Source organism: Andrographis paniculata, unplaced genomic scaffold (genome assembly GCF_009805555.1).
Source record: "Andrographis paniculata isolate CXL003 unplaced genomic scaffold, ASM980555v1 Contig37END, whole genome shotgun sequence".
NCBI classification, from domain to species: Eukaryota; Viridiplantae; Streptophyta; class Magnoliopsida; order Lamiales; family Acanthaceae; genus Andrographis; species Andrographis paniculata.
Window position 1 is genome coordinate 6486307 of NW_026137570.1, and position 14073 is coordinate 6500379.

The window sequence follows — 14073 nt, forward strand, 5'->3', positions numbered from 1 at the left end:
AGAATTGATAATTGCAGTTTACTCCTCCATTCTTACGTAAATATAAAAATCGCCCTTTTCATTTTATTATATAACGATACAACCCAAGTGTGTTTGTTTGGAAGTTTTGATTTTGATTTGAATAGTAAAAAATTTGAATTGAAATAGTTATAAATATGATATAAATAAGTATTGATATAATATTTTAAATTTTAAATTAATTTTTAGTATAATATAAAAAATAATTAATTTGACCATTTTTTTAAAAAAAATTAATTAACAGTGAAAAATGCCCCAAACAAAAACAAGTGAATGCCCGTGTAGTGTTGACTTTTTGTGGGTGTGTTTGTTCGGGATTTTGATTTTGAGTTGTGATTTGAATAGTAAAAATTTTAAATCTGAATACTTGGAGAAATTTTGAATAAATAGTAAAATTTTATCCAAATCACACTTTTTAGCCATTTAACATGGTTGTATTTAACCGACGTGTGTCTAGACTATATCAGTTACAATATGATATTCAAGACTAAATTATCATATCATATATCATATATATATATATATATATATATACACAAGAGGTCAATATGGATCCCATTTTTTAAAAAAGTTTTGCAATTTTGACAATTTTTTTTTTTTTACAGTTTTTCAAAATTACAGTTTATTACTCCATTATTTTTACTTATTAGTATTATAATTAATTACTTTTATTATATAATTTTTTTCATACATTTTTTTATATTTAATTACTTTAATTTTTTATTAGATTATATCTATTTTTTAAAATAATTTTATTTAAATTTTAAATTTAAAAAAAAATTCTAATAAATTTTAGATTAATTTTGTATGTATATTAGAGTTTTCAATTTTGTTTATTTAATTTGCTTCATTTTCTTTATTAAGTACTCTCTCCGTCCCAATACATTAAGTCTTGTTTATCATTTTTTCCCGTCTCAAAATAATAGTCTTATTTTTCATAAATAATCATATCACCATAAAACTATTATTATTTTTTTTTATTACACAATTGTCGCTATTTTTTACACTAATACACTCACAAGGGCAAAAATAATTTTTATTTATATTTTTTACCAACTACTAATATAATATCAATATTCTTTCAATCTCGTGTCTAACCCAATTAAGACTATATTATGAGAGTATTATATTTATATTTATAATTATATTCAATTTTGTTTATTTAATTTAATTCATTTTTTATTAATATTAATATTTATATTTGTATGATTATATTAATAAAAAATAAAATATATTTATAATTTAATTTAATAAACAAAAAATACAGTTATTTAATAAATGATTCTTTTTTATTTAACAAAATATCATATTATTTAAACTAAATTTGGAATTATGATTTCAAATTCAACTCAAAATTAAAGGCACTGAAATTTTATATTTAATTTACAATTAAATAAATACTCTATTTATTTGCAAAAATTATGTAATTATTATGTTAGTTAATCTTATTTACAATCCATAAACAACTTTATCTGCCTATAATCTTATATTGCAATTTTATAAATAATAAATAAATTTTTAATTTTTTATAATATTTTTATCAACTCATTAATAAATTGTCTATAATATCTTCACTCTATTTTTACTTATCCATTTTTATACTTAAAATATAATTATTTACTAGTCTATTTGTCCAACTAAATTTATATAAATTTACTAGCCTGATAGAGTAATATACAATTGGTTAGGTGCAGTTTTATTATTAGTATTTTTTTTTTTAAAAAAAATGAAGGTATTATTTAATATATTAGTTTGTTTTTCAATGTATCTTCGATTAATATTATAAAAATATAATATATATATTATATTCAATCGAAAAATAAGTTTTCGTCACGTTTTTTTATATTTAACATAGAAAAATACATAAAACTCAAAATTTAAAACAAACACTTGTTTGAGAGTTTGGATTTTAGTTTGATGAAATAGTAAATATTTTGAACGTGTAAAATTGATTTTTAATATTATATTATTAAAAATAAAAAATATATATTTAATTTGATATTTTTTTAAAAAAATATAATGAATAATAAAAATTTTATAAAAGAACGTACCTCAAATAAGGAGTAGAAAATATTAATTTCTTTTTTGATATGTTTGTAAAACAGTAGGTTTTTTTTTTTTTTTTTTTTCTCTTTTACAGCTATAAACTTTTCTATTTATGTCATTAAATTGTATTCTCATATTTTTTGACATTGCATTTTTAATCTGGGTGTGTAATATCTATTTCTTTTGTTTTTTTACTTTAAGAAAATATATAATATTATATTCTTTCTGTCCCGCGATGGATGAATAAGTTATTAATAATAAATTATGATATTATTTTATTATTTTTTTATATGAATAATATTATTGGTATTTTAAAAAATTTTAAAATTATATCTCGAAAAAATATATGCAATATGAATATCATATAATAAAATTTTATATAATACAAATAAATAAATAAAAAATCATTAACATAAATTAGTTTTATAAAAAAAATGAGGAGTTTTAAATATATATAAAAAAATTATATTAATTGATGAAAGAGACATAAATAAAAGAATTTTGAGTAGTCACGAAGGGATCATCTTTTGTGGAACGTACAAAAAGAAAAAATAGATTGACCGGAGGGAGGGAGTAATAAACCTTCGTCCCACATAATTTGTCCATATTTTCTATTTTCGTCCGTTCCACATAATATGTCCTTTATATTTTTGAAAATATAATTATGCACTTTAATCGCATTTTAAATTTTAAATATTATAATTTTCTTAATTTTAATTAAACTATTTATTTATTTTAATTTTAATCTATAATTATTTTTACTAATACACTTCTTAATTACTTACTAATTATATTTTACCTAAATTTTCGTGTTTACAGTAATACATCAATATTACATGGGATTGAGGGAGTATTTGCTATCTAAATGTGTACTTTGCTCACGGAATTTAATAAAAAATTATAATAATTGTTATTTTTTTATAAATTCAAATCAAATTCAACAATTTTTATTTTTTATTTTTTTTAAAAGAAAAAACAAGTTAAACAGGTCAATATATGAACGGTCGTATTCTTTTCGCCTTATTGTCGTTTGAGTGTCGTCATTTTAACTTCACTAATTAAGTTATTCTGATTAAAAAAACAAAAAACAATTTATAAATTAAAAATATATAAACTGTCGGTAATTACATTAATACAATACATATTATATTATTTATATGTACTATTGTGTTAACAACTTTTAGGGTGTGTTTGTTCGGGTTTGGATTTTGGATTGAGATTTGGACAGTGAAAATTTTGAATTTGAATAGTTGTATGATGTGATATAAATAGGTGTTGATGTGATGTTTTGAATGTAAAATTAATTTTTAGTATAACATAAAAAATGAAAAATAGATGTTTGATTTGATGTTTTTTAAAGAAAAAAATTGGATGAATAGTTAGAATTTAATTCCAATCCTCCAAACAAATCATGGCGTTACGAACTTAGTCCGGATATAGGAAGTAATTAATAGGCGAAAAAAATTAATTTTGATTACAATATAACAAAAATTTATTAATTTTACTCCCTTATAAATAATTTTTATCAATTTTGGTCACACTGTTCAAAAAACTAATGAAAATAGTTGATATGAACGTAACAGAGTTGACGTGGTTAAATTGAAAAATACAAAGTCATTTACAATCATACACGACCATGTTGTCACATGGTCATATATATTTTAGTGTACAATTATACACGACTATGTTATTACATGGTCATCATGTATAATTCTACGCGGTTATGTACATTCCTGTTTTGGTTTAAAAATTTATTATTTTTTTTAAAAAAATATTTTGAATTTAGGATAATTGATATTGTTAAACATTCGGTTACACTACTAATATATATATATATATTTAAAAATATAACAAAAAAAATTAGACCAAAAAAGAAAAGTACACAACCATGTAGAATTAAACATAACCGTGTATAATTGTAAACTAAAATATACATGATTGTGTATAATTGTACATGACCATATAAATTTGTACATGACCGTGTACTTTTCAATTCAGCTGCCACGTCGATTCCATTACGTCAACGTCAGCAAGTTCTATTAGTTTTTTAACAGCGATATCAAAATTGATTGAAATTGTTTATAGTAAGACCAAAATTGATTGAAATTGTTTATAATGAGACTTATATTAGGATAAAATTTGATAAAATTTTAGTTATATTATGACAAAAATTGATTTTTGCCTATTTAATTTGATATAAATAAATATTAACGTTATATTTAAACAAGTAAACTATATTAAACTCTATTATATTCTAGTAAAAATGTATAAGATATATTATATTTTATTTATTGCTATGAAGCCCCTTGTGTTAAATGAAAATTTGCACAAAACACTATATTCGTAAAAAATTGGTGTTTGAATGTAAATACGAACCTAATTATACAAATTTAATACAAAAAAATAATAAATATATTAAATAGTATTTTTAAAATAAACTAAATACATAAATAATTGATTAATCATTCATATATTTTTTTAAGACAAAGTGTTATATTATTATTACAAATACTATAAAACGAAAGACTAATCAATTATTTTTTAAGAAAAACTATTTTAGATATTTGACCTTTTTTGTTTGCAATTTAGGTCTGTGTTTACGATCAAACATCAATTTTAAAATAATATGATGTTTTGTGCAAACTTTAATTTAATAAGATGTTATTTAATTGTTATATAATTACCATACTTTAACTATAAAATTATTTTAAATATAATAATATATATAAAAAAATTGAAGTTAACAGAAAAAATCTTACTTTAAAAAATTACGATGAAAGTTTTATTTGGAATTGCTCAGTAGAAATAAATAAAAATATTTTTATTATTAGTGAAAGTCGATTATTGATATTTTTCACATAAATTTAGATGCATAATATTAAATAGATAATTTGAGAATTAAGTGATATAATGAGAGAAAAGTATATATTCATTTGAATCATGCTAAGAGATAAAATGTGAAGTATGTATTAAATACATTTAATTAATTCTTATTTTAAAAATGTTGAATGATATTTGAAATAAATAAAAGAAAAATGTTGCGGAGTGTTTAAGATGAAGAGAGTATAAAATAATTGTATATATAATGATATTTTATAATTTAAATAAAAATTAAAAATATTTTGATACTAATGTATAATTTTTATTAAATTAGAAAAAATACTTTATAATGAAATATACAAATATAAAAAAAAATAGTTTTAATTGAAATGAAAAAAATAATATTTATTTTAGAAGTAATAACAATAAACCTTCCATAGCATACAATGTTTTATGCACAATACATAAAAAGGTTTTTAAAAATAATACAATAAATAAATAAATATAAATATACTAATATAAATAATTACTGTAGTATAATACTTCATTCGTCCACATATAAAAAAATATTTATCACCGTATTTAAAAAATAATAATATTATAATTACAGTGAATGTTTTAAAAATGATAAACTGATGTTTTAATTACGTAATTGTAGATTCTATATTTTTTTCTATAAATATTTTTATTTTATAAAAAATTTAAAAAATTATCTTTATATTATTTTAAGTATTTACTATAACTAAAATATTACTACTATTTTTTAAATCATGCACTAAAAATAGAATGTTTATTTTCAATATATACACAAGAGAGTTGCATTGTACCAGTCCCAACACAAAATACCCGACACTCATGGAGCTACCAACACTATGACGACACCGATGGGGCCCATGTAATCCAACGCTATTAATTACCCGGGACTCTAAGTCCCGGACCAATACAAACAACTCAAACATCATATAAGAAAAGCAAACAAGCATTCGATTCTCCCACCCCCACCCTCACCCCCAACCCCAACTCTCCCCCCACCCCGGCGGCCCCACCATCTCCCACCGTTCAGAATTTCTCTACGTCGTGTCAGCACCCAGCGCACCGTCGGGAGCACGAATTTTCTGACCCTTCAGAAAAAGAAAAACCATTTTTCCCAACCCCACAATTAATCAATCATGGATGAGAATCCGCCGCCCGCCGCCGCCGCCGATCCATCGGCTTCTTCACTTTTCGATTGGTCTGAATTCCTCAACTTCAACATCGACGATAGCCTCGGCATCTCTTTCCCCCCGCCGGAGCAAGACCAGTCCGGCGTTGACCAAAGTCAACGGCAGGGCAGTCCGGGTCGGGTGAGGAAGAGGGATCCGAGATTGGTCTGTTCGAATTTCCTCGCGGGTCGGATCCCCTGCGCCTGCCCGGAACTGGACGAGAAGCTGGATGAAGAGGAGGACGCGGAGCCCGGGCTGCCCGGCAAGAAGCGGAACCGGACGGGTCGGGCCCCGGCCGGAAATCCGATTCGTTGCCAGGTGCCGGGTTGCGAGGCGGATATTAGTGAGCTCAAAGGCTATCACAGGCGGCATCGGGTGTGCTTGCGGTGCGCCACTGCCGGCTCCGTCGCTCTCGGCGGCGAGAGCAAGAGATACTGCCAGCAGTGCGGGAAGTAAGAATCGGGATCCTCGTAGCTTAATTCCGTGGATTTAGTTGTCAATTTATGAAATTTGTTTTTGCGAAATTGGGGGTATAGGGTTTATATCGATTGCGCTGCTGTTGATGACGAACTGCATTGGGAGCTAACCTTAGATTATCTCAGTAGCATGCTTATGAATTGTCAATTCTTTTCTCAACTTCATTGCGTATGATGTCTGGGAGGATTTTGACTTTCTAGGGTTTATAGTTTTTATTGTGAAGAATTATCACACCATTGGCTTGATTCATCCTTGCTTCAATGGCTATGACTAATTTAGCTGATTGTTATACCTTTTCTCTGAGATTTGCTAATCTGTAGCTCTAGTTATGAGAGTTGAATGTGGCAGATTGCAGCTGATTTATTCGTGATTGGGCTAATAGGTCGGGTGCTTTGGCAGGTTTCATGTCTTGTCTGATTTTGACGAGGGCAGACGTAGTTGTAGGCGGAAACTAGAAAGGCACAATAAGAGGCGGCGACGAAAACCTGATGAATCCCAAAAAGACTTGGGGAAGGGAGCACAACAGGTTGTGCTGGTTGATGACATAAGTGGAGATGACACAGCTGAAAAAGGTTCGGCGACCTTGGTGGCTTTTAGATTAATGAGTTTTGATCTTTGTATTTTTCTTTTTCCGATAGTTTCTCACTGATTCTTCCTTAGACAAGCCGTGTTGGAGCAATTAAGTCTAACCTACTATAAAACTAACACTCATCGTATGAATCCCTACTATAAAGTTGATATATCTTCCTATTGCCTTTATGAAAAAATAGATTTGTTTGTCTGCACAAGAGGAGATCAAACTTTTAGGCAAGATGGATATGTAACAGCATGTAGAGTTTGATTCTTGTTAGTGTTGAACACTTAGGATAAATTTCAGTTCTTTCTAGTTTGCACTGTTTTGGTTATGTTTTGGCTATCCTGACGACTTTTTGACAATCCAGATGGAGCATCGTTGAGCAGTCAAGTAGAAGAAAGAGAGACATTGTTGGATTCAGATGGACACATCTCCACACTATGTTCCATGCCCGGTTCTCAAAATGTCCAAACTGATAGTATTGTGTCTTTTTCAGCAGCCATTGCTGAAACTCATACAGATGGCGACAACCAGAATCCAGAATCGAAATCCTCTCCTCTCTACCTTGACAACAAGAGTACTTTTTCCTCTGTGGTATTCCTGATGTCTTGTATATGCATTCCGTATTTATTTCTGTTTCTCACCGAATGCCTCACAGGTTAATTGGCAATACTTTGATATCTAATGCAGTGCCCTACTGGTCGGATCTCCTTCAAACTTTATGACTGGAATCCTGCAGAGTTTCCTCGACGACTGCGACATCAAGTATTTCAAACGTTATTATTGCAGTTTAGTATTATACCAGGGAAATAAACAATTCCGTTTATATTAAGATTGCTAATGGTTTCTAATTGACATGTTGGTGGTATGCTTATAGATATTTGAATGGTTGGCTAGTATGCCTGTTGAATTGGAGGGCTACATCCGTCCCGGTTGTACAATTTTGACAGCTTTTATTGCCATGCCAAAGCCGGTGTGGCGTAAGGTATTCGCGTAATTCAGTCTTTCATAGTGACTGTAAGAACTGCAGTACACTGAGCTAGCAACAGTTAGATGGTTTTTATCTCTCTGTTTGCTTATGAATTATAAATGTGTTGTAATCGTGGCACGACATTCTTGTCTTTTATAATTGATATTGTTCTCATGGCTTCAATTGTTTTGGAAAATTCCTCGTTTTTTGTAAACTCCATTATGTAATATATGCAATATGTTGGCGTTGGAGCAGCTGTTGGAAGAGCCAACTCTGTACATAAAAGACTTGGTTTCTGCCCCGGGGAGCATGTTGTCTGGAAGAGGCACAATGTCTGTTTATCTTAATGAGATGATATTCCGTGTCACGAAAGGTTAGCTGGTTAATGATTTCAATATTTCATTTCGTCAAGGTTTTCAATCAAAAGTTTGGTAACTTATCTATTATCAAAACTATTGTACTTGGAGCCGAGCCATTGGAGTTCGTTAGTTTGTGTACCTGATCTGATTTAGAAATTCCTAAAATTTCTGGTTGGGTATCATTAAACTATTGTAATTAGTTTATATTTAATCAATTATAATAATATTTATAATAGCCTTGCTTCATTATGTTACTTGGGAGTGCCACATCAATGGATAGTGTTGATGATTTATTTTTGGAACCATTGTTGAAACAGATGCTAATTCAGTTGTGAGAACAAGAACGAGGAGTGCAGCTCCAAAGCTTCACTACATATATCCAACTTTCTTCGAGGCTGGAAAGCCAATGGAATTTGTGGCTTGTGGGAATCATCTACTGCAACCAAACTTTCGGTACAATATGGTGCTCATTTCTAGAAAATTAGTTGTTTTAAACTTTTCTTCAATTTGCTGAAAGTCCCTCAGAGATGTCTTTTCCACTGATAGGACCGAGACATTGATGGAAACGCCAATGGACGACAATTATTGTTATTTTTTCTATAATTTTGCGTGCCGATGCACTCTCATTACCTGCTTTCATGCTTTCTACATGAAACCCTAAATAATTTATCATGTCAGGTTTCTTATTTCATTTTCCGGGCGATACCTTGTGTATAATATTCGCGTCTCCTCTATATGCTGTGAAAAAGGAGGCGCTGACTCGATAGATCATCAATTGTTGAAGATTTTTGTACCTGGGATTGATATAGATGTCAGGGGCCCTGCTTTTATTGAGGTGAGATTTGTGTTTCTTAATACCTTCTCATGCATATCTTGCTCGTTGTACAAGTCTATAAACCATTCATTTCACCATAAAGGTCATTTTATCGGGATGCTAGTAAAGGATGGTCATAATTGACTTGAACTTCCAGAGCGTGCTTTTAATACATATGAATGAGTTTTGCTACTATATAACATGTAGTTTGCTTGTTGTCTGTCTAAAAACTTGGGTTCTTGGGAATTAAATAATAAGAAGATTTGATTGTTTTAAACTCAAAAAACCCCCTGCGCTGTTTCTGTACATCAAATTCCTTATTTTGTAAGAGGGTATTATATACTCTCTCCGTCCGGTAAAATTAGAGCATTTGTGTCCGCCTCACAAAAATTAAAAAAGATGAATATTTTATTGAAAAAGTAATAAAAGTAGAAGAATAATTGGGGATATTTTTGGAAATCTAATTAGAATTAAAGAAAATGAGGATAGAGAATGTAATAAAGGTAGTCGTATTTGTTGTGAGGAAAGTGTTGAAATAGTTAAATGTTGACTTTGTCAAAATTAGTAACAGGGTAATTTAGCAACAGACTAAAAATAAAAGTGAGTAAATTTGGCGAACGGAGAGAATATTTCAGTTTTTTTACGGAATAAAATACGCCGCAAATAGTATCGTGGATTATTTTCTAAATCAGCTACGTACATCTTTGACTCGTGTCCTCTTTCACGGTAGAAGACAGTTTTGGTTTTCTGTATGGCCTTTCCAGATTTAGCTCAAATCCAATTTTATGTATGCGATTGCTAAAATTAGTAAAGAACTGAACTAGGCTGTATGAAATAATACTTGTTTATTCTCCATTTCTCTACCTATTTTGTTTTTTTCCTTTTTTTTTAGGGGGGGGGGGGGGGTTATATTTTTATTAACCATAAGTAGCATTTTGTGTCTGACTGTCAGTACGAGGATATCTTTTAATGAACATAGGTTGTTTTATTTATATCGACGGCTTCTGCAGGTTGAGAACCAATCTGGTTTATCCAACTTTATCCCAATTCTCGTTGGTGACAAAGAAACTTGTATGGAAATGGAGGTTTTGCAACGAAGGTTTGAGAAACACGTATCCCCCCAAGAACACACACCATCTCCTCTACAGCCCAAGTGTGAGGTTTTTGCTTTCAGGCAGTCACAATTTTCGGAGTTTATTTTAGATGTTGCATGGTTGCTGAGGAAACCCACATCCAAACAACACTTGACGAGTATTCATATTCAGAGATTCAACAATCTGTTGAATTTCTTGATAGAAAATGAATCCCGTGTGATCTTGGAGAGAGTGACGAGCTGTTTGAATTATTATATGGACAACAGTTCGATCGCTGACATATCTGATTCTGAGATGGGATTATTCCGAAGAAGTATGGATATTGCTCAGCAGAGGCTTGCTCAGAAATTATTAGATGAAGATGTTTCCATCATGCCAACCGACGATAGAAATTTTTGCCGGAAAAGCTCCTGCTCCCCTGACACAATGCAATCTGTTGTTCCAGCCACTAAACAGGTAATCAGTTAAGTTATTTTTTTTATTTCTCTATTCATTACAATATTCGACACAACATAACTGAAGTTTGGAGGTTTCTGTTTGCTGCCATTGTCATTTCCAGTTGTTTATGCCTGAATTTCATGAAAAAAATAATATAGTTCATGATTTCAAATTGTGTTTAAGTCGTAGCATACCTTATTGAAGATAGGAGTGGTAATTTCAGACACAACCTAAATATAGACGAAAGTAAGACATATTAATAGGTTTAGGATTGGGCGGTCATGTTTGGTTCAACATGTTGTCTCCTGATGTACGTAGGCATTAAACCGAGTGTTTGTAACACTATTGTTATATTATCCTGCAAAGTAAACGTGCCCCAATAGTGTTAGAAGGATTACTAATCATATTGTTTTCACTGCCAAACTTTATTACAAATTCAAGATAGAATCAACCTGAGTAGAAAATCTGGTATGTCATATGTATGTTGTTGTGGTGAATGTTTGCGGAGATAATCTTTAAGGGGGGGGGGGGGGGGGGGGTGTGGGGTTGCTTGTTGGTGTTCAAGTGAAAAATCTCTTTATTTTGTCCGGTTGATGTTTGGAGGATAAAGTAGTTATGTTAAGAGTTTTCTTTTCTTTCTTTCTTTTTTTTTTTTTTTTTAAGTATTTATTTAAGAGATTTGGCTTTGTTTAGATAAGAGTTTTGGTTTGTATTTGACTAAGTGTATTTGGATTTGAATTTTGGTTTAAATAGTATTTTGGTGTGATATTTTATGAAAGTAAGTAAGATATTTTTATTGAGAACTCTACGGACTGAATAGTGAAAAACGACCAAACAAGTTTTGAAGAATTTTAGTAATAGGAGATATTTAATGTTATGTTTTGTGAGATGAAATAAGTATTTTTGCTAAAACTTTCAAAAGTCAATGTAAACCGAGCCTTAAGATGTGTTAAGATATGTTTGGACGTATTTTGGAGTTTTGGGTTTGTTTGAAAATAGTAGAAAACTGAATGGATCATATGTCCATATAAATAGAAATTTGATGCGAAGTTGAAGAGGAAAATGAATTTTCAATATAATATATTAAATGAAAAATTAAGTCTCTTTTTTTTTTTTTTTTTTAAGTGTGTAATTCTGAAGTTTGATTTTATTTTTTGGTTTTGATTTTGGTTTTTGATTTTTAGTAATATTTTGTGAAAAAAAATAATATATTTTTACAAGGAATCAATAAAAATATATTACATCAGAATACTATTTCTTCTTTCTTCTTTTCTTTCGTGTCATATAGTGATTAAGTTAAAAATTCACAACTTGTTCTCATTTGTTGTCAAGAATGTATCGTAACAATTTCACTTTTCAACCATGCGCAGAAAATGACACCAAAGCCGAGCTCACCTTTGCCACCTCTGGACGAAAGCATAAGAACTCCTCTTTTAAAAGGAGATGTGATCATGAACGTAGAACTTCACAACAAGCCGGGAAAGATTTGCGGGCCATTGTTAACTAGATCGATTCTCACCTCACGGTCCATCATCATCATGGGAATTGCCGCCATTGGTGTTTGTTTTGGAATATGTGCGATCGTCATCCACCCCCAACGGGTAGGTCAGATCGCCACAAGTATACATAGGTGCTTGTTCTACAAAGCTTAGCCATTTCCCAATCGGTGAGTGTCTTTCATGTGTACATACAAATCTTTTCTTCGGAAAAAGGCTTGTAGAAAATTCTATGCTCGAGTAATTAGTTTTGAGTGTCCGTGGAACGGGCGGGTGATCGACAGGGTCGAGCTTTTTTGTTCCCTTTTCTTGGATGTGTACCTTTTGTAGGCTTTTGATTTGTTGCTTATGTGAAACTAATCTGGTATTTCAACAAAGAATCAGTGCAAATTTATATGCTTCTTTTTGGGCACATTTTGTGTGCATTTTGTTTGTCCGTTTGGTTTTTGATTTGGGCATGGAATGAGTTGTTTTTTTATAGCATTGTTCTCTTTTAATACTTTTATTTACTATTTAATTCTCATTATTTCAATATTTATATATATATATATATTTATAAAATTATCATATTAAAAATTTATTTAAATTGAAAAAAAAAAAAAAAAAAAACAGTTTGTTGCTTGCTTGTGCATTATTTTCTTATTTTGGATGTGACGTTGAAGTAATGGATGTGTATTGTTTTACAAGTTGAAAAATTGAATAGTAATTAGTAAGTGATGTTCATTTTAATGTTTTAAGGGTGTGTTTGTTCGGGGGATTGGATTTTTAGGATTTTAAAGTATGGATTTGTAAGTTGTGTTTGTTTGGGGGATTGAATTTTGTACTCCCTCCGTCCCACACGTACCATGTCTGCTGCACTGTAAACACGGTATTTTAGGATGGATGTAATTAGTAGATAATATTCGGTGTAATTATTTTTCAAAAAAGGAAAGTGACATGTTATGTGAAACGGACAAAGGAAAGTAACATGTTATGTGAGACAGACATAAACGGCAACGTGGACATGGAATGTGGGACGGATGGAGTAATAATTATGTTGGAAGAAATTATTATTTTATTGAGAGAGATGATACGATTGATGTGATAGTTTGAATTAAATAATATTTAGATATAATTGAAAAATAATTTTGAAATAGTTGAAATGAAAGTTTGATGTGATGTTTAAAAAAATATAAATATTTTATATTATTAAAATTGTGTATATATTGCATGACGTACCACCTATAGCATGTATCTTCAATCACGTGAAGATTGCAGAGAATCTCAACAGGCTATCTTTAGCCTACCCTATAGGTTAGTAGAATTTGGATTTTAATTTTTAAATTTGTATAATAAGTGTACAGTAGACATTAAGTGGAGTCCAGTAGAAAATGAAGGTTCAATGTAATAAATTTTTTTACCAGTATTTTTTTGTTTTTCTGAGTTTAGTGTACCGTTTATTTATTTATTTATCAAACATTAAAATAAAAATGCACTCATATTTATTTACTTTGTAATTTTTTAAATTTTAGTTTTATATTTTAATTTAAAAATAGATTAAATATAATATTTTATTAAAAAAATAATAATGTTTGCATAGAAAAAAACATAATAAATAACGCGTAAATGTATATAAATAAAAATAGAAAAAAAATTCAAATGAAATAAATTTCATGGTTGTGGTTTGAAATATTAAAAATTTATTTTATTAATATTTGATATTTTATGAAAAAAAGGGTATATTTTTATAAAAAAAAACATGTATACAAATATTGATAATTTCAAA

The 14073-nt window shown here is 29.3% G+C and overlaps 1 protein-coding gene across 1 annotated transcript; it reads left to right on the forward strand.

The window, feature by feature from the left end:
• The first annotated feature begins 5893 nt into the window (after positions 1 to 5893).
• LOC127250394 (squamosa promoter-binding-like protein 7) lies at positions 5894 to 12720 on the forward strand. The gene is made up of 10 exons (XM_051273672.1): positions 5894 to 6538; positions 6963 to 7135; positions 7505 to 7731; positions 7828 to 7902; positions 8015 to 8122; positions 8363 to 8480; positions 8784 to 8919; positions 9145 to 9301; positions 10291 to 10830; positions 12183 to 12720. The coding sequence occupies exons 1-10, from the start codon at positions 6054 to 6056 to the stop codon at positions 12462 to 12464; spliced, it is 2301 nt and encodes a 766-aa protein (XP_051129629.1). The 5' UTR covers positions 5894 to 6053; the 3' UTR covers positions 12465 to 12720.
• The last annotated feature ends 1353 nt before the right edge of the window (positions 12721 to 14073 follow it).

Coding starts and splice junctions, on each gene's coding strand:
- LOC127250394 (XM_051273672.1), top strand. CDS start 6,054: ATGGATGAGAATCCGCCGCCCGCCGCCGCCGCCGATCCATCGGCTTCT. Junction 7,136..7,504: donor AGATGACACAGCTGAAAAAG/GTTCGGCGACCT, acceptor TTGACAATCCAG/ATGGAGCATCGTTGAGCAGT. Junction 7,732..7,827: donor AGAGTACTTTTTCCTCTGTG/GTATTCCTGATG, acceptor TATCTAATGCAG/TGCCCTACTGGTCGGATCTC.